The sequence below is a fragment of the Electrona antarctica genome, assembly GCF_951216825.1.
Source record: "Electrona antarctica genome assembly, chromosome: 12".
NCBI lineage: Eukaryota > Metazoa > Chordata > Actinopteri > Myctophiformes > Myctophidae > Electrona > Electrona antarctica.
In genome coordinates, this window is record NC_136793.1 from 19,497,704 (window position 1) to 19,522,124 (window position 24,421).

A 24,421-nucleotide genomic window follows, 5' to 3' on the forward strand; every position below is an offset into this window, starting at 1 on the left:
CCATGCGCCCATCCTCATCGACGGTGCTGCAGTGGAAAGGGTCAGCGAGTTAAAGTTCCTCGGAGTACACATCGAGGAAGACCTCAAATGGGAGACGCACTCCACACACGTGAGGAAAAAGGCTCAGCAGCGACTGTACTGGCTCCGCCGCCTGAAGAAGCTCGGAGTAGGAAACCGCATCCTCAGGCTGTACTACAACAGTTCTGTTGAAGGCATCCTAACAGGCTGTGTCACGGCCTGGTACGGGAACTGCACTGCCCGAGAAAAGATCAGCCTACAACGAGTAGTGCGATCGGCAGAGCGGATAATGGGAATCGAGCTCCCAGCGCTCCAGGAACTGTACAAAAGGCGGTGCGTGGTCAAAGCCAAGCGCATCATCAAGGACAAGCACCACCCAAGTCACAGACTGTTCAAACCCCTACAACGACCGCGACCGGGCAAGGGGCTCTACCGCAGTATCAAGAGTTCCACCACCAGGCTCTGGTGCAGTTTTAATCCGGCTGCTGTCAGGATGCTGAATGAGGCATAAGCCTTGTTCAGCAGCCTGACAGCAGGCAGTGCAAAAACTTTTCTGGCTCTTCCTGAACACACCTGTGGATTATACCAGGGACAATGACTTGGACTTGGACTTGGACTTAGCTCCCCCTCGGACACACCAAACTTTTTGTTGCACTCCCTCATGGAGCTACCTGCGGATTATACTAGGGTCAGTCCACCCTAGGTGGACACGCACTGACCTTTTGCACCTTAATCCCATGTACAACGCACTGACTTTTTGTTTTTCTATTGTTGCTCTTGTTGTGTTGTTATTGCTTTTTTTTCTCTAAGCACCTTAACGTCCATATGTATATGCACAGTATAAGTATAACATGCACAGTATACATACATTGCTGCTATGCTCAGGCACCTTAGTTAGTTTTTTTTATTATTATCTCAGGTTTTTGTAAATATGTAGATTCTGTTGCTCTCTTGTTTTGATCTCCTTCCCACCTGCCCCCCACCCCTCTTCTCCCCCCCCCCCCTCTTCTTTCTATGGAAATTAACGTTGCGATGGGAACGATGTACAAAAACGAATTTCACCCACTTCTTTACCTTGTAAACCTGTGATGTGACAATAAAACTGATTCTGATTCTGATTCTGATTCTGATCTGACCCCCCCATCTGACGCCCCATGCCAAAGCGCCAGACATTCATCAAGGCACCGGCATTATTATAGACAGAATGAAGTTGTCATAGTTAACCTTTCCTGTAGAGTTGGGGGGGGGGGGGGGGTTCCTGTCATGACCACATGCAATTCAAGTCATCTGTGTTAAGACCGTGAGAAGTGTAACCACATACAGTACATAGCCTATATACTGTAACAGAGAAGACTTACTATGCTTGCAAATGAAATGTAACCTTTTTCAATTGAACAATATTTGCAGAGCATATGGGCACTTTAAGTATTGGCACTTTAATAATTTGCACAGTTGTATTTTATTGTTGATTGCATACATAACTACTAAACATTTTTAATTGTTTCCTCACTCAACAGCTAATTAGTTCCACCTGGGGACAGAAATGTTTGGTGGTAATCAGGATAGGCAGAGCCAGAGCCTTGGCTCTGGGCAGAGCTATATAGTGCAATGTGTATAATAGGAATGAGTGCAAAACAGAGACTGTATAGAAGTGTAAGATACTGTAGGTATTGTTAATGTTGAGTGAGTATATTGGAATCTTAACAGTTACTGTTCAAGTGGTGCTATTCTGTCCAGTATAATTGGGCTGGACCAAGTCAGAATGGCAGAGGGGAGTCTTGTGGTGTGTTTTAGTGTTGCTTATGGTTGTCGTTTGTAGAAACACCCCCATTCCAATGGGTCACCTGGGTATAAAAGGCTGCTGCCAGTTCAAATCACTGAGATCAGGTGAGAGAGGAGTTGAGATGTGTGTGTATGGGCAGTGGACTGGAGAGCAGCATGTGTTCAATAAATAAACACCCTCCAGTTGCGGGAGGGTGCACAGACAACAGTTTAATAACAAAGGTTTGACTCGATAAAATTATTCAGTATTTGTATTCAGGGGCCCAGTGGAGAAAGTCCCATATGTGGACACAGCAGTCAGCTCCTGCAGAGATGATCTTAGTTCCACAGGGACTCAAGGCCAAGTGCAGCACACGCTGTGAGTGACCTGCAAAACCACAACAATATAGTTTTGGTTAGGTGACATTCAGATGTTGTATTTCCCAGTGAAAGAAGTTAAAAGGGGTTCAGTCAGACAACTCACGAATAGATTTAACCAATATGTATTGAATGAGAATACAAGTGTGTATTTGATATTTATCTTGGCGTTCGGCTCTGCTGCATTTTCTCCCTGCTCGGCACGATTAAACACCATCATAAAACATTAAGAGCAGGGAGATAGATATACAATAAAACCCCCCATAAGAAGATAAGAGATAAGATAAGATAAGAACTGAGACTTATTGAGATTCCCTACTATGTTTATTGTCCTACTTCTGTGAGCGCTGTTACAGTGGTTTGAAAATGAGAACTTGTGTGTTTATGACATAATATGTAGGCAAGAAAAGTGTCAGTTGGTAGGTATTTCTGTCTCTAACCTGACAACTGGTAGCTCTGGCTGAGGGAAGGGAAGTCCCAGGTCCAGCAGGTGATATCATGATGGGGTATACCATGGCCTGTAAACAGGGCCCTCTTCTTCTCAGCCCACAGTAGGGAACAGATCTGCAATTACATAAGGGATAATGTCTGGCTAGATTTGGGAGATAATTCAGGGTGATTAACCACCGACGTGAAGCGGAGGTGGTTGATCACCCTGAAGGTGAATTATCTCCCAACAATGACCACCTAGCCAGACATTATCCTGCTTATTACATGGCTACTTAACACAAATTAATAAATTGACCCAAAAGTGACAACAAAACAAAGTATTGCCTTGCTTACGGTAATGAAAGTATTCCAAGTTGGCCCCGCAGAGGCAACGAGTCGCCTCGGAAACAATTAAGTGAGTGTTGATCAAATGGAATCAATTTTCGGGTAGAGCAAAAAACATTCTTTAAAGGAACATTCAGTGATTTGGGTGATTTGGAAAACCACCCCGGTAAAATGTGCACATGCTACAGTGGGGGGGAAGTGCAACAGGCCAACAGCATGTGCACCAAGGCCCGCCCCCACTCGATCATGATTGGAGGAAGGCCCCTCTCATCCTGATTGGATGAAGGTTTTGCCACCCGCTACCAAAACTGAAACTAGGGTTTTTTGACCCCAGGGGCTCACTGGGGACAGGGAGGAACTCCTTATATGGTCAACACACTCTATAGTAGGGAGGATTATCCAGAAAAAAAGAAAAAATAAGTGATATTTGAATTAAGTCAAATCACTGAATATACCTTTAAAGCATGTTGTTTTGTTAAATGACATTGTGTGTTAGTTTACATGGCTGTGTCATGTTGGGTACAGCATAAAATCCAAGCAGCTCAGCGGCTGCAGCCAGGTGCTCTGAGCCTTTGATTAGGCAGTGGTCCGTCATTATCCAGAAATAACACACCGCTGAATTTGGCGATTGACCAATCAGAATCAAGCATTCAACCCAGCCGTGTAATAATAATAGTATGTTAGTTACTTGTATTTTCTCAATGTGCTCATGTTTATTATCAGTTCTTGCAAATAAGTTGGTCAGTTGGGTCAGACTATGTGTATTATAATGAGCTATATCAGGGGTGGGCAACTTTGACGATGTAGAGGGCCACTATATTTCCACACTCACTCCAGAGGACCACATTACATATAGCAAAAATAGCCGATCTACGAGCTCAAAACGCGCCGCATTGCGACACGTTTTGAGCGTGTAGATCGGCTATTTTTGCTATTTTTGAAAAGTTACATTTTTTTATAATTTCCAAACGCTTTTCTAATGCCTTTAATTATAGGCCTAGTTATGTTAACTTTATGAACTAAATACAAATACAATGGACATAAATAAGACAATAAAATTCTATAAATATTCTATAATAAAATAAATACTATATCAATATTTGGATATTAACCTGCGGGCCACATTAAGTGAAGGTGGGGGCAACTGGCGGCCAGGGGGGGCCGCCAGTTGCCCATGTATGAGCTAGGTGAAGAAAGACAAATCCTTATAATTATCATCATCATTTAATTTTCCTAGTAATATGGTATTTAGGCACCTGTGAATTTGTGTGGGCTGATGTCATGCAGGTCCCTGATTGGATGTCCCAGATCCTCAGGTCTCCATCTCTCCATCCGCCTCCTGTAGCAACCAGCTCTCTCTGCCATGGACACCATCCCATTGCCTACACACACAGAGAGAGATAACCTGATGAAGGTCTTAATGGACCGAAACGTTGTTATATTCCCATTAAAGTATTTAATGAGATTTGAAGTTTGGATCAACGCTTGGTCTTCTCCTGTCCCTTTGTAGGTGTGCAAAAGACTCATTTCATCATCACATTCCATTATGAAACACTATAATAACTGACCTTAACAGCACTGGGTTGTTTCATTGTGGCGACTGGCTGAGGTTTCCTTGTGTGTCCTGCGATGTCGCTGTCCCATATGCTGAGGAGGCCATCTGTGGAGCCACTGGCCAGCCACTGGTCTCCTGGTGACCACTCCAGACTGCACACCCCCCCCCTCCTGAACAGCCATACCTACCAAAGCTTTAGGGGCCCGGGAGTCGTGGTGGTGGATATGTCCAAGAACAGAGCCACTATCACATTGGGAAACAAAGATTATAACATTTTCAAACATTTTCAAAACTATATTGTCACTTCTTTTTTTGAGGACTTGATTTAGGTTACCATATGGTGATTGATCAAGGCGTGTTTCCCAAGGAGTTAACCAAGAATGGAGCACGGGGATAGAGGGAGGGGAAGCAGGGTAAAACAATCTTTATATTTGAAGACATAGTCATCCTCCTGAACATTATGTTGTACCAACTCCATTTAACAATAGGAATTAATCAACATCACTCCCAGAGTTAAATAAACACCTCCCAAATTGAGCCAATTAATAATTGCATCTTGATATTTTTGGGGCTTTTTGCTTTATTGATAGATGACAGGTTGACAGGAAACGGGGAGAGAGATGGGGGGATGATGGGGGGAAGACACGCAGCAAGGTCGTCGGGATTGGGACTCGAACCCACGACACACTGCCAGGCCCAGCAACATGCTGCCAGGCCCGACCAGGCCCATCATCTTCATTTAAAAATTGATCTCTTTAATTCTTGATATCACACACACACACGCACGCACGCACGCACACACACACACACACACACACACACACACACACACACACACACACACACACACACACACACACACGCATGCACGCAAACACAGACACACACACACACACGCATGCACGCAAACACACACACACACACACACACACACACCTGCTCAGTAAGTGTTGTTTCCAGGAAAGAGAGCCGACCACAGCCACATGTGACTGCAGACATCTCACTTTGCTCTTTTGTTCCACGTCCCATAACTGAAAGGTCAAAAGGAAAGACACAAACCACAGACCATTGTTCGATAGATTCAAACACATTTACCATAACCTTTTATGCTTGTGAGAACCATAAACTACAAAAGTATATTCATGTTGCATCTTTGATATGACTAAGATACCACCAATTTTTTTAATTTAAACATGAACTATAGCGTAAATGGTTAAACCCCCATAATCCATTACCTGAATCTCCCCTTGCCTGGTTCCAATGCTGAGAACTCTCCCATCTCCACTCCAGCAAAGAGATGAGATGAGTTGCCTCTGATGACATGAGCGGCCTGGTTGTGCCAAGGTGAGCAGTGGTGGTCTTGGATGCAAATATCCCTCCAGGGAGCAGGCTTCTGAATTCCAAAGGTAAACAGAGGACCCCAGAGCTAATGCTATCATACCATTAGCACTGCAGCTTAATAGGTTAGTGTCTGTAATGGAAGAGATGGGAAAATGAGACCAAGAAATCAGTATCCATATAGAGGAGTGTTTCTGTCACCTTAATTTGAGAGGGAATTTAGAGGGAGTTCCTGCTGCACATGCAGTGAGACTAGAGGGTATCAGCATGAAACCCTTGCTTAGATGGCCAGTAAAGAAACGAATACATGCATAATATGCGGTAGTGTCAGACATTAAAACTATAGCTAGGATTTCTATTCAATCTAGTTTTTGTTCACAGTTTGTTTGAATGACATCATACACTAAAACACTATGTCTGACTTAACTGAAAGGCCCTGATTAATTTAGCTGGTTATCTAATAATGCTGTATCATGTTGTGCATGAAATTAACCAACGGTATTAATACGTGATGTGTAAACTTGTAAACTAGACATGTGTGTACTGTATGCATATACACAGTAAAATCAGTTTCAAATTAAGATCTTTGTATGCTATTGCACTTGTTCTCATACAATAGTCATTCAGCAATGTTGGTGCAGCCATCTTCATCACTGTCTGCCGTGGGTTCACACCATCGCGACTCAGCACATCAAATGGTCGCACATCGTTACTTTCAATGTCATCACAGCCTGCAGTTAAACATCATGAACACATACACATGCAAGCACACGTGCACATCCACACGCGCACGAACGCACGCACGCACACACACACACACACACACACACACACACACACACGCACACACCATTACAAACTCAATCTTCTAACTGGGTCAGAATCAGGTGATACATTGGATATGACCGTAACTGCATAAATCAGTTTGTTTTATTAATCTGTGTTTTATTCATCTGCCATCAGGTCAATATTGTATATCTATATATGTGTGCATGCGTGCCTGCATGTAATGTTTTTGTTTGTGTTCATGTATACAAAAATATCATCATCATTTGGGCTGAAGAGCAGAGAGAAACGTCATAAATTATTGTACCAGTGCTTGATGAAGTTCTGTTTTGCTGCTCTGCAGCTGTCCACACCCATTCCTGCAACATATCATTCTGTTCAGCATGAGATTTCTGTCTTTTTTCTAAATGTTCATATTTCTTCAGATCTGGAAAGGTGGGGTACAGGGTGTTACACCACATGAGCTACTAAAACAGCACAACGTGTGTGGTGTCAAACACACATGGACTGATTATTCAGATCTAAATGACGAATACGTTCTGATGTAGACTACAATACAAATTAGTCTTAATCTTAGTTTTCCTTATTCTATGAAAGTGCTAAAATGAATCCTCTGCGGATTATCTCTGTTTCTGTTTGTACTGCACCTTTTCATCGCATTGCGTTCAAGCAATAAGCTTTCTCTGTGAAAGAGAGAAAGACCTTACCTGACCCCATGAATTTGTGTTAGTAGTCCCTCCCTTTACATTTATCATTAGCTGTCGTCCTGACAAATGGACGGCAGTCGGCAGATGAAAATATGTTGTAAATAAAATTAAAATAAAATACTTATACATGTGAACTAAATGTAACTACAGTGGCCGGTTTGCAGTCACTTTCATATGGGAGCTTTACCAACCTGTTCTCGGGAAGTCCCTGTTTCAGGTAGGCTTCTGGTGATGCAGGATGAAATGTTTGTTCGTGCGACAGTGTCTCCAGCCTCTAGCGGTGTTTCTGATATGCCAGAATGACACGAAGCCTGTTATAATCTGAACACATGAACTCTATCAAAGTGTACAGTTTTCAAATAGTTTTGCAAATTGTTAGTTATTACACAATGTGTTAACGAGCTGGAGAATATACGAAAAAATTAATAATAATAAAAATGTTTATTATTTTATTTGTATTCATAATGCCATACTACAATATATTGTTAATTGTGATTGTATTGTTTATGTGATGAATAAAAGCAATTAACACAAAATAATAATCACTTAGGCTACACCACTTTCAATATAGGCTATGCTTGTTTTTTGTGTTTAAGGGGGAAAGGAAGGGTGACGAGAGAGAGAGAGCGAGCGAGAGAGAGAGAGAGAGAGAGAGAGAGAGAAAGAGAGAGAGAGAGAGAGAGAGAGAGAGAGAGAAGGACAAAAAAACAGTTCAGTTCAGTCTCTTTTAAGAACGGGTGTGTGAGTGAATCAATGATGTGAAGATACCTTGAATACTTCCTTCTGTTAGGGTTACACCTTGCAGTGCATTCGACGTTGGAGCGCCCTCTGGTGGTGAATCTAACGCCAGCCTCTGACATACAGCGTCATATTCACGGCAGGGGAAATGCTGCCGCTCAGTGGCCAATGGGGTACTTGCAACGGGCCACTGTCTGCTGCTGAGCCCCCTGCGCACGATCCGACTCTTGAAGCGCCTGTATGATGTCTGAGGCGTGTCAATATAATATGCCTGAGAAAGATGAGGAGAAAAATAAATGGGGAAACAACACTATAGGTTTTGTAGGTGTAGGTGAATTGTATAACTTATACAGTACAGTACATCATTTAGATTTTGTCTGTTGTGAAATTTGACCCTGATGGGCCGGAGCAGTCTGATCCGCCCATCACTTGAGCAGCTCCGTCCCCCAAAGTGCCAAGTAAACCTTCATTCTTCCCCCTCCAAGATGGAGTCTTTAGGGGGTTATCCCACCAAGCCCTCGAAACGAAAAGAAAAAGTGTTCACGGTTCTTTTGAGTATGACAGTAGGCATGGGTTGTTTATTTATTCTGCATACCCAGCTCTTTAAGCCAACAAAGCAAAAGGATTTTTATTCCTTTGAGGTGAAAGACGCAAAGGGGAGAACGGTTTCCTTGGAGAGGTATCGCGGTAAAGTAAGTCCACATCATCAGCAACTTCGTAGGAGGAGGCTTAGCCCAAACGTATCTTTTTAAAAATCATGAATAGGCCTACTGACAGGCAGCCACGTTTATCTGCGCAGATGCAATAGTCTGATTACTTGTATTTGCTATAAATAAAGTTCCTGTGTTTTTCCTCTCACACAGGCGTCTTTGGTTGTAAACGTGGCGAGTTACAGCGAGCACTCAGAGATGAACTACCGCTCTCTGCAGGAGCTGCACAGGGAGTTGGGAACGTCTCACTTCAACGTCCTGGCGTTTCCCTGCGGCCAGTTTGGAGAAACCGAACCAGGGAGCAGTCCTCACATCGAAGCGTTCGCCAAGTCCACGTATGGCATCACGTTCCCCTTCTTCAGCAAGATCAAAATAATGGGCTCTGAAGCTGACCCTGCCTTTAAATTCCTCACAGGTCAGTTGTCATTCATCCTTAAGTTCTTCTTATCTCACATTAGTCTCACTGACATGAGTAGGCCTATCTATCTCACATGAGTGTTAATTTAACTATGAAAAGGTACTATTTGTACACAGTTTATGGATTATTAAAAAAACATAGATTTGTAAATTTTGTGTAGCCATAGGTTGTTTAACTGAAGATGAATCTACAGGCCAGAATGTGAGACTTGACCATCACAGTTAGGCCTAATATTTCATATTCAGTATTGTCACGAGTCACAACACAAGTTTATAACAACAACTATTTGCAAATGTCACTTTAAGTGAAATTTGCAAATAGTTAAGTTATTAGTTAATAGTTACAATTAAAACTGTCACACCAAATTCCTAGCCTTGCTTAGCCAGATTTATCTGCCTACTGCCTTTGCAATGCAAATTGCCCCAGGCAGGTTGTCTGGTTACCACATTCCAGATTCCTACTACAGCTTACCATTAGCATTTTGGTAAAATTGTGGTGGGGGGCATTGGAACAAATTCAATAAGATCACTAAGGTGCAGTGGATATGTCAAAGACTGTGTAGCAGAGTGGCTAACAAACTCAGCCTGATGGCCTAAAAGTCAAATATCTCCCCTAAATCATAGGGCTATCCCTTTGGATTAGTGGTTAAGATGTTAGTGGTTGTGACCCGGATCGGGTCACAACCTCAGCCTGATGGCCTAAAAGTCTAATATCTCCTCCAAGTCAGAGATATCCCTTCGGGCTTCGGCTTGTGATTAAGATGTTGGCTTTCCATGCGGGAGACCCAGGTTTGATTCCTGGGTGTTACATTTGCACCAAACACCAGGGTAGTAGCACGTCTCCACCAACATCAATTGTAATATTATTGAATATTTTGTCTAATAAAGATTCACCAAAATTAAGGAGACCCTTGATGTCTGGAATAAGTTTGATAGCCCTCCACCTTTTAGTTGTGACGTTTTTGAATATTTTGTCTAATAAAAAAAAGTCTTCAGACATAATACACCCAATCTTTGGGTGAAAACAGATTGTGAGCTTGTAAATCAGCTATTTTCGGCAAAGAGAATGTGGGAAAGGAAGTATAGAGCGAGGGGCATTGATTTTAACTGGAGCTTTTTGGTGTGTGTACTGTCGATCCTTCTATTGTTATGTCACTAGGTCACATCCATTTTGGTTTCCGGAGGTGCATGTCTTTTTTATTTACACTTGTTTTGTTTGAGTTATTGATCCCAGATATGAATATGTGAATATTTGGGCCAAACCACACTACAATCACAAAGCACCAGCCAACTTTAACCACATGCACCCTAGCGTCCCTATTTGGTCATAATAGGTGAATTGATTGATTGATTGATTGATTGAAATTTTTATTTCACAATATGTAGAATGGGTACATTTCAAACAAAAGCACATGTCAATACAAAAACTGCTACTTCGAGGACGAAACCTTGAAAAGCACTAAGACTTGTTTACATCAGGGTCCTCCAATTCATCAGAAAATAGGCAAAGATTTGGTGAAGGTCTACAAGTTTGTAAAATATATCAACTATTTTGAATGAGGTTTTAAGAGGTGAAGTGGAGTGTAATGAATGAATGTCCTGTGTTGCCATTGTTTTGCAGATTCCGTGCGGAAAATCCCGAAGTGGAACTTCTGGAAGTTTCTAGTTAATCCGGAGGGTAATGTGGTACGGTTCTGGCGAGCTGACGAGCCAATTGAGAGTGTGCGTCAAGAAGCCTCGATGCTCGTCCGTGAAATAATTTTAAAGAGAAGAGGGGAGGAGTTTTGATGCATCTCCTCCCTGATGTGGAGCTATTTGGAAGGATTGGACTCACCTCCATTTACAGTACGGACACTATAGAATTTGAACTGGGCTATTACAGTGAGATGTTTCCTGCTCAGTGGATTGCGTGGTAAAGACTTCAGTTGGCTTATGACCAGGAAGAGAAAAAAAGAAGTGTGTGTGTGTGTGTGTGTGTGTGTGTGTGTGTGTGTGTGTGTGTGTGTGTGTGTGTGTGTGTGTGTGTGTGTGTGTGTGTGTGTGTGTACGCGCGCGCGCGTGTGTGTGTGTGTGTGTGTCTGGCTGTCTGACTGTCTGTCCTATGTATAAGATGGAAATAGAAAGGTTACAGTAGACTAGAGTCTGCACACTGGCTCTGGATCATGCTCATTAATTCATGCTCATTAATTAATTATTTATTGATTTACTAGTGACATTTTGAGCGTTTTAGCACTGAGCTGAGGAAGAGTAAAGACACTTAAACGTAAAAGAATAAATGAAATATGGAAGCATGAGTCAGTGTGCAGACTCTTAATTTTCTATTTTATCTAAAGATCTCTAAAGATTTTATCTTTTGGATATGCGTGCTTAGGGTACGCTCACACCGAACTATGGCCGCAGGTTGATAAATGCAGGTTGTGTGCGGCCGCCTGTTTTGTGCAGCCAGAGCAGCCAAAAAAAAGGAGCAGCTTGCAGTGTTTTCTGTCTTGGCATTGCCAGGCCGGTCCGTCTTCGACTCATCCGTTTGGACAGAGGGGGAAAGCAGCAACTGTCTCGAGCATTTATCTGCTTCAAACAGACTTTTTTATTGGAGGCACCCTGTCGCATAGATAGAACACAAACGCAAGGGGTGCACAATACACAGAAAGATGTGCGGCAACAAACGACAAGAATCAAAGTGACCCTACCCTTAGTTGTAAGGTGTATAAAATGGACCAGATGAAGAAAAAATGACCAAAAGGATAAAGATGGTGACCACTGTGAAGTGGTCCTTACGAAGTTTTATACACTGCCAAAACCTGTGTTTCTACAACCACTGTTTACATTTAATTACATGTCGTATACCATGCATTTTGACACAGTAACCCTCATGAGGTGAATCACTATAGAATAGTTGATTTGATCTCAGAGTTTTGAACAACTATTCTGTAATAAAAGTATTTTCAAATATTATTATTATTATAATCACAGTTACTCTGTTCAAATGTGAATGAATCTTCAGAATATTAGCAAAATGTCAGATCAGATGCCTTGATATGGAAGTATGTAGCTAGCTGCTGAACTAGTAATAACAGCCAGCTAACATATTACTGCCTCATCATGACAAGATACTATTACTGAGGATAGCCAAAGTTTAAAACTTTCGTTTGAAATCAATCAAATTGTTGAGGTGGACTTATTATGAACAGCTGGAGGAGCAGCAGCAGGTAAGCTGGTAAACACAAACCACCAGCTAACGAGACACTGCCTTCCAGCCACCCAAGAGGAAAGGCTGATATTAGGCCAGGTATGTTACAAGCCTGAAATGTTACATTACAGGTATTTAAATGAAGGAAACTATTTATTGTTAAAACTAACCATTTCATGGTGGGCTGCTTCAAGATAACAGCCTTCTGTTTGGACATCACCAGCGTTAGGAGCATCAGAAAGGAAGCCTCTTCTCAAAGATTTTGAAGCTGGGTCTGAAACATACAGGTTGCATTGCACATTAAGTAGCATTGGGTACCAATGGTTTGCTATAGCCATGTGGTCCTGTTTCCATATAGCGTGAGGCAGCTCACCCCTTGGACATGATGCTTGTATGACCTTCAGCCATGCATGCTCATTGCCAAGAATGGAGGTGTTGGGTACCATTTTTAAACTTTGGTAAGTCTCAGGCATGAACCCAGACCTCCCATGCAGTCTCAGGGCAGACACTAACCAGAGCCACTGTGAATTGTGCTATAAGTGACAAATCTGAACCATATGATCTTCTTCATATATAGGCTACTTTGTTGTTGCGTGGGTGTGAGTTCTGGCCGTGAGAATAGCTTGCGAGTATACGTACGAAGGGTGAAGACTTCAGATAGGCAACTAGTTAGGCTGCAGAGCAATGCGAGCTGGCAAGTGGTGACGTCAGCTAACATTACACTGCCTCCCAAACAGTCACAAGCTTAGGTGTTTATGTATTAAATATTAATTTATTGACACAATGCACTTACCTCACTTTCAAATGTGATATTGACAGTTTTGCTGTATGTGATGTAACGTGGAATAAAAAAATGTACTGGCAGCAACATTGGTGCCTGAAGCAAACAGATAGCAGCAGTGAGGAGTGTAGCTGACAGCTGTCAATCAGATCACACAGCCAGCGGCGGTACACTGCCACACTGTCACCATCAACTTGGAATAAAACAGTGATTCCCAAACATTTTCATGCAAGGCCACCCCCATTTGAATATATTTTTGAGGGGCACCAGCCCGCTTTCGGAATTACGTCATATGGCAACCATGTCTATGGGCTTTTAATGTTTGTTTAGAGCACTTTTACGAACATAGAATGGTAGTCAAGTCTATGGACTTTTAACGTTTGTTTAGAGCACTAAATGTGACGTCATATGGCAGCCAGGTCTGGACTGTTGAAGCACTTTAAACAAACATTACCAGGCACCCCTCACTTCACACAAGTGTGATTTAAAAAAAAAATCCCATACAAGATTTGGGTTGTAAAATTGTTTGAGCTGTAGATTGGCTATTTTAAAATAACCGGGGTTAAAATGGTTAAACTGATTTTTATGCTGTCATTCCTATCCCCCTGGAACCCCAAGGACCCCAGGCCTGGGGGTTCCCGAACAGATCCCAGAACAACTGCTATATGGGCCACTTGACAGTCGCATATTTGATTAGTTCCTTACCTTCTGCCCTGAAGATGTTAATGGGTTGCGTCCTCTCAGCATTATCCTGGTCACCGAACAGGCTTTCCAATTCTCACTGAAAACATATAGGCCTGCCGCCTACTGCTGTTTTTCGCCTAAACCCCATTGACCCAAATGAATTCATCTCCAATATTTTCTTCAGTTTCATACAAAAAGGTAACAAAATCTTTCCTAGCGCAAATGCTGATGAAACCCTGGGCCTGAACCCATATGCCTTGCGCAGCGCACCTGCTGTCCTGACTCCTCTCTAGGCTACTCGAGGAACCCATGGTCCTAAATATACTCCCATGGCGGATGCTGGGGCGGGAAGCTTCTGCGGGTGGTTTGGGATTCCCTTCGCGTTGTGGGTTCCCCTAGAAACACATGAAAACAAACTGACTGCTGTAAAAGTGACGACGCGGCAATGTGGCGGCAGCACCTTCTTATCAGTTGAGAACCAACCAAGGGCACGTCACATCAGGCATTGTCATGGAAAGGACATTTGGCTGCGTCATTCATTGATGGCATAAAGGAATGAACAATTTAGGCATAGATTCTAAACTGTATAGGCCTAGGCTATATCTGATTAGTGATTAAATATAGAAAATCTGAGATTGCACATACATTTATAAAAGTGCACGTACATTAAACATTACGAGGATCATGTTAACTGTATAGGCTAGGCCTATAGCCTACTAAATTGCACATGGAAAAACAATTTCGATGGTAGGCCTATTTGGTGCATGATGTTGCGTTTATATTGTATAGGTTCTACATTAGGCTACATTGTCTGTAATGTGCATGGACCCCAAAATGTGGCGTAAATATTAAAAAAAGAAAAGAAAACTAACTTATTTCAATAATCATATAGGCCCATTATAAAAAATTAGGCCTTTTATTAGACTATTATTATTAGTAGTATTAGGCCTGCATGATATTATCATTATTGCAATTAAATTAATTTTAATTGACACTGACAGCGTCCTTATTTTCCCCTTTCGACAAGTCACGACGACAACACAACAAATAATAGTTTGTGGCTTATATGCACATGCACCATGTAGGCTATAGCCTAATATTAACGCGGGCTGCTCAGCCATCTAATGAGCTGCATGGCGCTAATAGAGCTGAAGGGCGCGAGAGGGAGAGGACGGAGCTGCTCTCACCACCTGCCACTTCCATATGCGCTCCACACACCCTGAGCCATGAGCCCGGCCCCGGCCCTCCATGACAGGTGCTCTGACTGCTCTCAATGACAATGACTCAACAGATGCTCGCTCGCAATGGAGTAGGCCTACGAGTAGGTTGTAGGCCTGTAGGTCAGTGGTTGTTCAAAGTAAACTGTTCAATCGTCAAGGACCCCCGTATATTTGGCCACGGACTCCCATCTGAAAATATTATAGGGCAGGCAGGCCCATATAGATTAGGCATTAAGGCATAGGTGCGTCTGTCGCAAATTTACACACATCTTGGACGAGGGATGAACATTTTGTGGTGACCCAATAATAATCTTCTTCTGAGTTCTGACTGTGGCCCCTGGCCGGAAGATACATTGAGAAACCACAAGTGTCACCTTGGCTTTATCTTCAAAATGTCATTATAGGCTATAGCCTAATAAAGACTTGTCAACATGCAGGGCAGCAAAGCTATATCCAAATAATAAAATGTCCCTAGACGTGCGCACTGTTGTCTTTACCGCAAGTGGAAACTCGGTTTTATTTTAGTTACCTTAGAAACGTATTGTTTCAATGTTTTCCTTTCCTTCCCGCATTCTCCCCTGCGGTTTGGCGGTAGCTTAACCGGTCAAATGTGGCAGGAGCACACAAGATGCTTGAACAAAGCGTTACCCCATCATGCCTCATGCTCTTATTAGTCAATGCTGGTCAATGACAAACGGATTTGTTTGCAGCAAAAGTCGCTGAAGGCGAGCCAAGAGGGCAGGCTGACGTTCCATTATGGCGGGTTGTGTAACTTGTGTTTACTTAATAGGTTGGCAACAAAATCTAAACGGTTGTCAAACGGTCGGAGCCATATGGAATAGGCCTATACCGATATAGTCTGGAATTAATTAGGCTATCACATTTTTTGCATGCCAATATTGGGCCTATATACCTCTTATTGATAATTGATTGACAATATTTTAATATTCGTATATGTTTTTGTATTATTTCAATATGCACAGACGTGCATATAACATTATAATGATCTTTATTGAATTGTGATTCCAAATGAATGTGCTGGAACAGAAATGCGATATGCCTATAGGTCGATCCATATGATTTAATGAGCTTATGGGCTGAAAACAGATGTTATGCAAAAGATTTTACACATAATTTCTCTCAAGAATGGAAAACAAAAGGGGATTAGGCTACTACTTTCTCAATGTTATCACACATCTATTGAAGTTTGAAGAAGTTTGAAGATTAATAACATTAATACTATAATATAGGCTATACTACATCTGTCACATAACTGCATGAACTTCCTCTCTCTCTCTCTCTCTCTCTCTCTCTCTCTCACACACACACACACACACACACACACACACACACACACACACACACACACACACACACACACACACACACACACACACACACACACACACACACACACAGAATGAATGAATGACTTCATCATTCTAATCAATGATGGAAAAAACAACTCCAAAGTTGGAGTTGACCGACAGTTTTGAGGATCTAATGGAGTTAGGCAGTTTATATAGCGTGTTTTATACTTTTCATTGGTTCGATATTTTGTACAACCCACACACTGACATAAAGGGTGTTCAATAGCACTGATTTCTAAAAAGTAGAAAAATGGAAATAGCTGGTGTTCTGCCTGAATTAAAATTTTATTGGCCTATACATCCACAACAACAACAACAACTTTATGTCATCACATGAACATGCAGGTGTAAAAGAGTGGGTGAAATTCTTTGCAAGTGCAAGCTCTTAAAATTGCAGTTAGAGTTATAATAGTGATAGGGAATGGGGAATTGATATGCATTCATATTTCTATGCAGGTTTATAATCTAGAATCTCTGCCACACAGCCCCATGTCTGTGGAACTCTCTCCCCATTCACCTGAGAGCACCACATAGTCCACCGACTCTTTTAAAAATGGACTTAAGACCCACCTTTTTAAGAAAGCTTTTCCTTCCTGATTATGATGTTGCTTACGCTTTTATTGTTTTTTTATTTTATTGCCATGCTTTTAACCTTGTAGCACTTTGAGATTCGCAAGAATGTAAAGCGCTTTATAAATAAAATGCATTATTATTATTATTGTTATTAAGGCAATACAATGTGCCTCTTTTCTTGTGAGTTGTTTCCATGATACAGTCCTGTGTGAATGCACTCATTATCAGTGTGATCTTATCTCTATTACGGTTGTTAAATCCTCCTCAAACTAACAGATTCATCAATCATGACAGCAGCTCTGTAAAATTATATTGGACTGGTGCGTTGCCGTAAGTAACCAAATGGACCTGTAAGGGTCCATTTGCACATGCAGTCTCAGAGTTAAATGAACATTCAGGATACAGTGGAGGCAAACAGACCAAGACTGGGGAGTTTGAACAGGTGTCTCGGCAGAGATTTGATGTTCACCTTTGGCTCAGTCTGCCTCACATGAACCCATTCTTTACAGCTAAAGCCTAAAGCAGTGAGGGAAGGGGGAGGTTAGGGTCATATCAAAGGTCAGAGGGTCACAGCCTGACATATTCATCTCATCTTGATTATTATTAAGCCCGTCAGTGTTCTCAAAGTAAGTTGCCTCAAATATTTTTCCTCTTACCGAAGCTGAATAATTTTGTTAACAAAATTGGGAATTGCAGATGTATTCATTCCCAATGTAAGTTGCCTCAAAACTTTCATTTAATGCATCTGAATCAAACCAAATTGTAAGTGGCAATCCAGATGTATTTATTTATTTTTATTTGATAAATAAAACCTTTTTTTATGTTAATACCATAACTGGTAAAGGTGGTTTCCCCATTGAGAAATTTAGACAACAATATTAGGAAATACATGAAAGATAACAAAGATGCTGAATGAGATCCATAATGACTTCAACTCCCCTCTCAGTCTGACACTCTGCAATCTGCATAGCCACTCAGACTGTGACAAAATAATGTGAAAGCATTACTTCAGAAGGTCATTGGGTTACATTTGTTTTGCTGTTCAAACAAGGGAAGCTATCAATAAAATCTGTTACTCTACATTGGAATAGATATCATATCACTTAAAACACCATCAAGGCATCAAATCACTGTCAGTCATTCAGGCAACTTAATAGATAATCACTTTTTATTATATGAAAATGTTTTAGAAAAACATGGGAACCATTGTGAGGTGTGAAAGTAAACATGACATTGCTGCATGTGTCATTGGTTGAGGGATCACTGGATTCGGGCCATGTAAACAGGGACACAATGTAAACAAAATCATAGGCAGTATTATTTACTTTGCTGAGCAATCAGCTCTGGCTGATTAGCTTAGCATGCTACCTGAGGAAGATACTGTAATAATTTACAGACACCACTACAGGGTATCAGCGAAGCATCAATAGTAGTTGCCCACCCACACTCAAACCTATGTGTAGGCTACTCCAGTGCCTCCAAATGGGCCATTGGACATATTCAAATAGCTGCCAGAGCTATTCTTGGCTAGCCTGGGCAGCATTCCATTTCGGGTTTATGATTCGGTCGGGAGCGGATGGTAACTTTCGTCATGTTGTATGTAGTCAATGATTTGTAGTCATCTGCCAGGGAACCACAAGGCGGAATCAGTATTATGAATAGGGTAAATTACCATCCGCTCCAGACCAGATCACATTGCGATTTTGGAACACAGACCAGGCTTTCTTCCGAGGTGGCACACGTTAATTCTTGGCAGGTTGGAATGATAGCTTAAAATCACTGCAGGCTATTTCATCTGGGCTGTTTCAGCTGTGGTTGGGCACCCAGCGGAATCTGTACCCTCCATGTTGAGTCCTTGAGGTAAAGGAATGTCCCTGAGGAAACACCTGGGTCCTTATGGTGCAGTGCTCTCTGATAGAAGTCCTGAAAGATGCATATTCCCCTGCCTCTGCTCCAACCGCGCTTACACTACTGCCTTTGGAGATAGAAGTCTGTAGGCCTGAGAATGCGCCATACATGCGTATGCTGTCGCACTCCTGCTGCGGTCTTGGACCCTGCAGGACAGCATTGCAGCGTGTGCTGATGTCCCTCAGAATGTCCTCCACGGAGCAGCCAGAGGTCACTGACTCACATTCCTCATCCAGTCGCTGCCTCTTACAAGGGCTTGTTGGATTGCAGGTGGTATCACTTGACAGTAACACTGGTTCTGTTACATATGGCTCTTTGACAGTTCTCATCAGCTTCTAAGAGGGAATTGCAGAGAAAAGCTTAGGCAATGCATACATAGGGCATAGCCAGGGTATGGAGCTTATAGATCATGGCATTGAAGCTGAATGCAGAATGGAACTGATCTGCGTTGTGAGCTGGTAGATCAGATCATTTCCTTGCTTGACACCGCCATCAACTATGACTCACGTTATTATACTGTACTTACATCAAGTACTGAAGCCAAGTCCTTGGCCCGGCTGGCCAGTTCCCTGAGGTGAACATTCCTCTCCTGCAGTGAGTTGATCTCTTGATTCCTTCTGCACACAGCCTCACAAAGCTACAGAACAACACAGAAGCACATCTGTCACATCACGCTGACACAGCTCAGTAAAATAGGGCTTCCAATATGGAGGTTCCAGTTAAAAACAAAAAAAACATACTAAAATAATCGTTGCCTCATCAAAGGCCATGGGGAAATGTATTGTTTTTCGGGTCTGGTCATTGGTCACAATGTTATACCTGGTTGTTGGTTTCCATGGTACCTTCCAGCATCCTTCCTTGATGTTGGGCTATGTCCTTCCAGAGAGTGGCATCTTGGACATGGGGTTTATCTGCCACTGGTGGATTGTTGAGACTGTGTTCTGAAGAGATGTCAGGGTGAGGGGTGAGGGGAGGTATGATGCAGCCCTGAAATGGCACCAGTCCAGTAGGAGACAGACTGCTCTCTAATGTGGCAGGGGAATCTGGAAATGGAATGATCATGCAGTTTAGTGATAAGCTCAAAGAATTACGTTGACAACAATGACTATACGATAACAACAACAACCATAATAATAATAACAATAATCATAACCATAACCATAACCATAACCATAATCATAATCATAATCATAATCATTCATCATCACAATATAAAAGCCTTTATCACCTGCAATGAAGTCCAATGCATATTCCCCAAAGTCTTGGTCATCTCCATCAGAATCATTTACCTGTTATAAAAGAATAAACTGTTAGATTAAATAAGATTGTAAAAGATAATATATGGTCCAGGAGATGCATATTTTCCAAAAAAAATGGGTCAGCTCTACCTGTAAATCCCAACTTAACCAAGTACAGTGGGGTGGGTCCATTGAGAAAAGTGTGGTCATTTTTGCAGGTTCGGTGTGTGGTCGCGTAAAGGCGCACGAGTGCAGATGTGCTTTAGTTGCGTCTAAAAGGCAGTCTGGCATGACTTCAGCTGAGGTCGAACCAATTATGGAAAGGCTTTATAGACTATAGGTAGCTCACGTGGCAAGAGCAAACTGCATTGCCATTCGTGCAGAATTCCAACACACACTCCACCCTGTAAAACATTAACTGTCCTATAGGAGTGATGTAGCGCTCTGTCACTCCATCGAAGAAAAGAACAATGACTTAGCCTACTTTCTCTTTCAAACATTGTTCGCTGTAAAGTATGCAGAAAAGTCGCATGCTGTATAAAATGTCAATACTATACATTTTTTGGCGTTCCATGGGAACGGCGTGTGTCAGAGTTGTCTCACCTGCGAGTCAAGGGAGTCACTCTCCCTTCTCATCACGGATGCGCAGTCGTCCAAATCATCCCATGCAATTGTTGCAAAGGCTGTAATAATAAGAAACACATTGTGTTGGCAACTGTTTGAGTTTCTCAGCCATAACAGTTTCTATATAGTAGCCTATTTAATAAATTCTAAATGCCATCACGATGACAATCCATGCATATACCCTGTTCAACGATGCAGGGCATCTTGTCGACATATTCCGTGATTGGACTGCTGCTCCTTGGCATCATCACTTTGCCCTGCAAAACATTTTATTTTTTAATCGGAAACGTAAACGAAGCCGAACGTATACTAATAATAGCCCATATGAGTGTAAAATGCAATGTTACCTTTTTGTTTGCAGCTCTCAGTCTTATGCACTGTTGGCCCATTTTGTTGGGACAGATTGCACCAAATACTCTTCTATCCTTCTGCATCTTTACCAGCTGAGGTCTGTCTGACGAAATGTGAAATGCAATCAAGGAAGCCATAGTTGGCTTTTAAGGTTGATATAGAAAACATTCTCCCGGTTTATGTCACTCCATGCCGCGGTCCCGTGCTTTTGGCCCAATCAAAAGCATGCATGCATTATTGGTCTCCAGGGAGTGCCGGCGTCCTCGGAGATTAAATTGGTGTAGCCTTAACGGTTTTCTGGTCCGAAGTGGATCAAGTGGTACCGCGCATAACGGCGCCATACAGCAGGTGCTTTGCGCCAAACTGAATTCGTCACCAAGGGACCAGCAGAGTCCCCGTGCCAAATTGTCGCGTTCTGTGCACACTTTTATGAATGAAATTCTATATGATGCGTTCTGAGTATGACTGATATAATATTTATTGTTTTATTATAATTAGATAGATATAGAATCATGCAGTTGCATTTCCCCGATATTTATTTATGTGATTCGTTCCAGTAAAGCGCAACACCGTGCGTAAAATGTCTAAAAGGTCAAGGCTCGATCGTGTCCCCATTTAAAAGGAAATGGAATAGGAAAAGGGCAATTAAAGGAGACAGCACTGCAAACACCCATAACAAATGTCTCTATTTGTAAACAAACACGAGTGTGTATGCTTGGCCCTTAACGCTGAATGCACCTGTGTGGTCTGCAGCGTGTCAGCAGGTCAAACTGCCACGCGCGATGGATTATCAGCACGCATAGGGGCGTGAAAACAAGTGTTTACTTTAGTTTAAAGACATTTAGGCCTGAAAGCCTACATTTATTATTATTATTTCAGTTTAAAATTCTTATGATATTTTAAGCCCCTGCATTAAAACGAACTATACGGCTTGGGGTTTCTTTGTTGTCTAATTGTTTATTGCAGCATGTTTTACTTCTCACTATAGCTGTTTAAGGAAAACAAACACAGTGCTATAAGCAACAGTGAAAGAAAGCTCTGTAGCACAATTACAAACCAATCAGTTTCCTAATTGCAATGAAAAAACAGAAACATTTTCATGGAATAAATGTCAAAATGTTATTGAAGCCTTACATAAATCATTTTATCTGCCATAATTATGGGCAAGTTTATAGAATGAAAGAGTTCATCATTCATCACTCATTCAAAGAGGAGCATCAGACCATTCATGTTCCTTTACTTTTTTTATTCATTGCATATTTTTCATGACCTTTATATTGTAAACATGTTACAACAGTAACTACCATCATCAGAAATGTCAGAGAAGTCTCAAGCCAGTGCATTCAGTGGATGCATTTGATTATTTATAGAACAAAGCTTTTACAGATCACATTGATGAGATACAAGAGAATGCTAATAGGCTACAGTACATGCATATCCAATGAAATCTCGTTGTGAAACACAAAATAACGCTAAAACACAATTCCGCAATCAGCATTTGAAATCCTTGTTTTATGAGGTAAATAATTGCACTTCTAGACTATATTGAATCGAACAATATCAAATTGCTCTCCAGAGGGACACATACATCTCAGATATAAGATGTCCCAGAGGTAGATCTACTCCCACCATGCACCTCTGAAAACAACCAAAGAACAAACATCAGAGCTGGATATTCACAATCACATTTAAATACTTTAACTGCAGTTCCCAATTTCAATTGCTATTATAGCAATCACGTCATTTCTGTAACTTGCAGCATCTCCTGGTTGAGAGACACCAGCAGCTTCAAGTTCTCCCTGCATTCCTGAGCCAGACTGTGGCTATGGCTATCCTGGACCACAGCCTGCAGGGAGTGATGCTCCACTGACACAGAACCAATCTGCAGTCTGTGCCTATCAACCACTTGGGGCGAAGCACTGGCCGGCAATGACCGCTTATTGCTGGAGAGTTCAATACACTTATGGCCTTCCTCATCTTCTTGAGAGCGCAGGACTCTCTCTGAATGTACAGTCGTTTCTGGTGGTTGACTCAGTAGCTCTTCGGCCATGCTCAGTGCACAGCTGGTGGTGAGGGAGGGAGGGTACTTGTTGAACGCGTAGTCTGCTAGAGTCAACTCACATATGATTTGCGCGAGGCTGCTGCATTGCCATGGTTTCTTTGCATCCTGGTGCTCCCCCCACACTGACCCCTCGGTGGTGGTGGTGTGGGCAGCCATGCTGCAGTGGGTGTAGAAGTCCAGGAAGAAGGCGTGGGTGGGGGCAGCTAGCCGGTAGTTGAGACGGAGGAGGACGAGGCACTCCAGGTTACAGAGCTGTTCCTTAGTGAAAGCATTGCAGCACATTGACAGCAGCTGGCTGATACCCGGTGAAAACACCTCCACCTGCCAAAGAGAGAAGAACTGTATTATATAATTATTCAAAGGCAGAACATGCACACACACACACACACACACACACACCCACACACACACACACACACACACACACACACACACACACACACACACACACACACACACACACACACACACACACACACACACACACACCTGTTTACTAGCGAGAAGAAGTGCAGTAACACCCAGTAGCTGGAAGCAGTCGGAGGCGACAGGTGTAGATGCCAGGAACCTGTCCATGATGTTTACAGCGAGACAGCAACACTCAAAGGACAGGTGAAAATATTTGTGCACAGGGATGAGCCAGCTGACCAACTTGCAGCGTGCCTCTGGCGTCACCTGCATGAGAAAACTACAACAATGAATAACATATAACTGTGTTGTGTGTGTGTGTGTGTGTGTGTGTGTGTGTGTGTGTGTGTGTGTGTGTGTGTGTGTGTGTGTGTGTAGTCTATACTTTGGAACAAAACAGAATAAAGTTAAGTTTAGAATATGAAATATTATTCCTGTAAAGTTTATTATAGGCAATATGATTCCCCTGTGGATTTCCTTACCTGTGTCTGGCGTGCTAAGCACTTAAAAGAATGAAAGTGCGTCTCTTTTCCCTTCTGTATCTTGTACCCTATATCCGCGTAGTGGTGATGCCAGTTTGCAAGGTCTCTCATACAAGTCACTGGCGTGTGTGCACGAAGTGGAGACACGGCACACCGAACTGGGGACGGAGTTGAGGACAAATCCTCCTCGAAACCGGAATCACTCAGCATGGACGTGATTTTTTGTTTTCTGTACCTCGCTGTGTGCAGTTGTGGAACCGCAGACGTGAACGCCTCCATCGCTGCGTCTCCTTCCATGATGCGCTGTTCAACATTCGTCTTCGTTTGCAAACCCTGTCTGAGCCACCGGCA

The 24,421-nt window shown here is 42.3% G+C and overlaps 4 protein-coding genes across 4 annotated transcripts; 1 reads left to right on the forward strand and 3 right to left on the reverse strand.

The window, feature by feature from the left end:
- Positions 1–1,612: 1,612 nt before the first annotated feature.
- LOC306933979 (cell division cycle protein 20 homolog B-like) lies at positions 1,613–7,560 on the reverse strand. Its single transcript, XM_079516368.1, is given in 10 exon segments — positions 1,613–2,167; positions 2,598–2,721; positions 4,188–4,313; positions 4,500–4,652; positions 4,654–4,729; positions 5,423–5,517; positions 5,722–5,957; positions 6,439–6,555; positions 6,918–6,969; positions 7,509–7,560. Coding segments are annotated over 8 exon segments (972 nt in total). The 5' UTR covers positions 6,476–6,555; positions 6,918–6,969; positions 7,509–7,560; the 3' UTR covers positions 1,613–2,042.
- A 980-nt stretch (positions 7,561–8,540) lies between these two features.
- gpx8 (glutathione peroxidase 8 (putative)) lies at positions 8,541–12,134 on the forward strand (the record flags this gene model as incomplete). Its single annotated transcript, XM_079516118.1, has 3 exons — positions 8,541–8,747; positions 8,919–9,180; positions 10,804–12,134. 3 exons carry the CDS (start codon positions 8,541–8,543, stop codon positions 10,968–10,970), a joined length of 636 nt encoding a protein of 211 aa, XP_079372244.1. The 3' UTR covers positions 10,971–12,134.
- A 6,668-nt stretch (positions 12,135–18,802) lies between these two features.
- mcidas (multiciliate differentiation and DNA synthesis associated cell cycle protein) lies at positions 18,803–21,201 on the reverse strand (the record flags this gene model as incomplete). Its single annotated transcript, XM_079516896.1, has 7 exons — positions 18,803–19,240; positions 19,432–19,542; positions 19,725–19,948; positions 20,134–20,194; positions 20,747–20,826; positions 20,949–21,024; positions 21,115–21,201. 7 exons carry the CDS (start codon positions 21,199–21,201, stop codon positions 18,803–18,805), a joined length of 1,077 nt encoding a protein of 358 aa, XP_079373022.1.
- A 1,142-nt stretch (positions 21,202–22,343) lies between these two features.
- ccno (cyclin O) lies at positions 22,344–24,382 on the reverse strand. Its single transcript, XM_079517073.1, has 3 exons — positions 24,071–24,382; positions 23,670–23,855; positions 22,344–23,501 (listed from the first exon to the last, which is right to left on the reverse strand). Exons 1-3 carry the CDS (start codon positions 24,365–24,367, stop codon positions 22,854–22,856), a joined length of 1,131 nt encoding a protein of 376 aa, XP_079373199.1. The 5' UTR covers positions 24,368–24,382; the 3' UTR covers positions 22,344–22,853.
- Positions 24,383–24,421: the final 39 nt, after the last annotated feature.

Excerpts from the sequence above, each read along its gene's own strand:
- ccno (XM_079517073.1), bottom strand. The coding sequence starts at position 24,367 with ATGGAAGGAGACGCAGCGATGGAGGCGTTCACGTCTGCGGTTCCACAA. Across the intron at positions 23,856-24,070 it reads GCTTAGCACGCCAGACACAG|GTGACGCCAGAGGCACGCTG; the intron begins GTAAGGAAATCC and ends TTTCTCATGCAG. Across the intron at positions 23,502-23,669 it reads TTCTTCTCGCTAGTAAACAG|GTGGAGGTGTTTTCACCGGG; the intron begins GTGTGTGTGTGT and ends TCTCTTTGGCAG.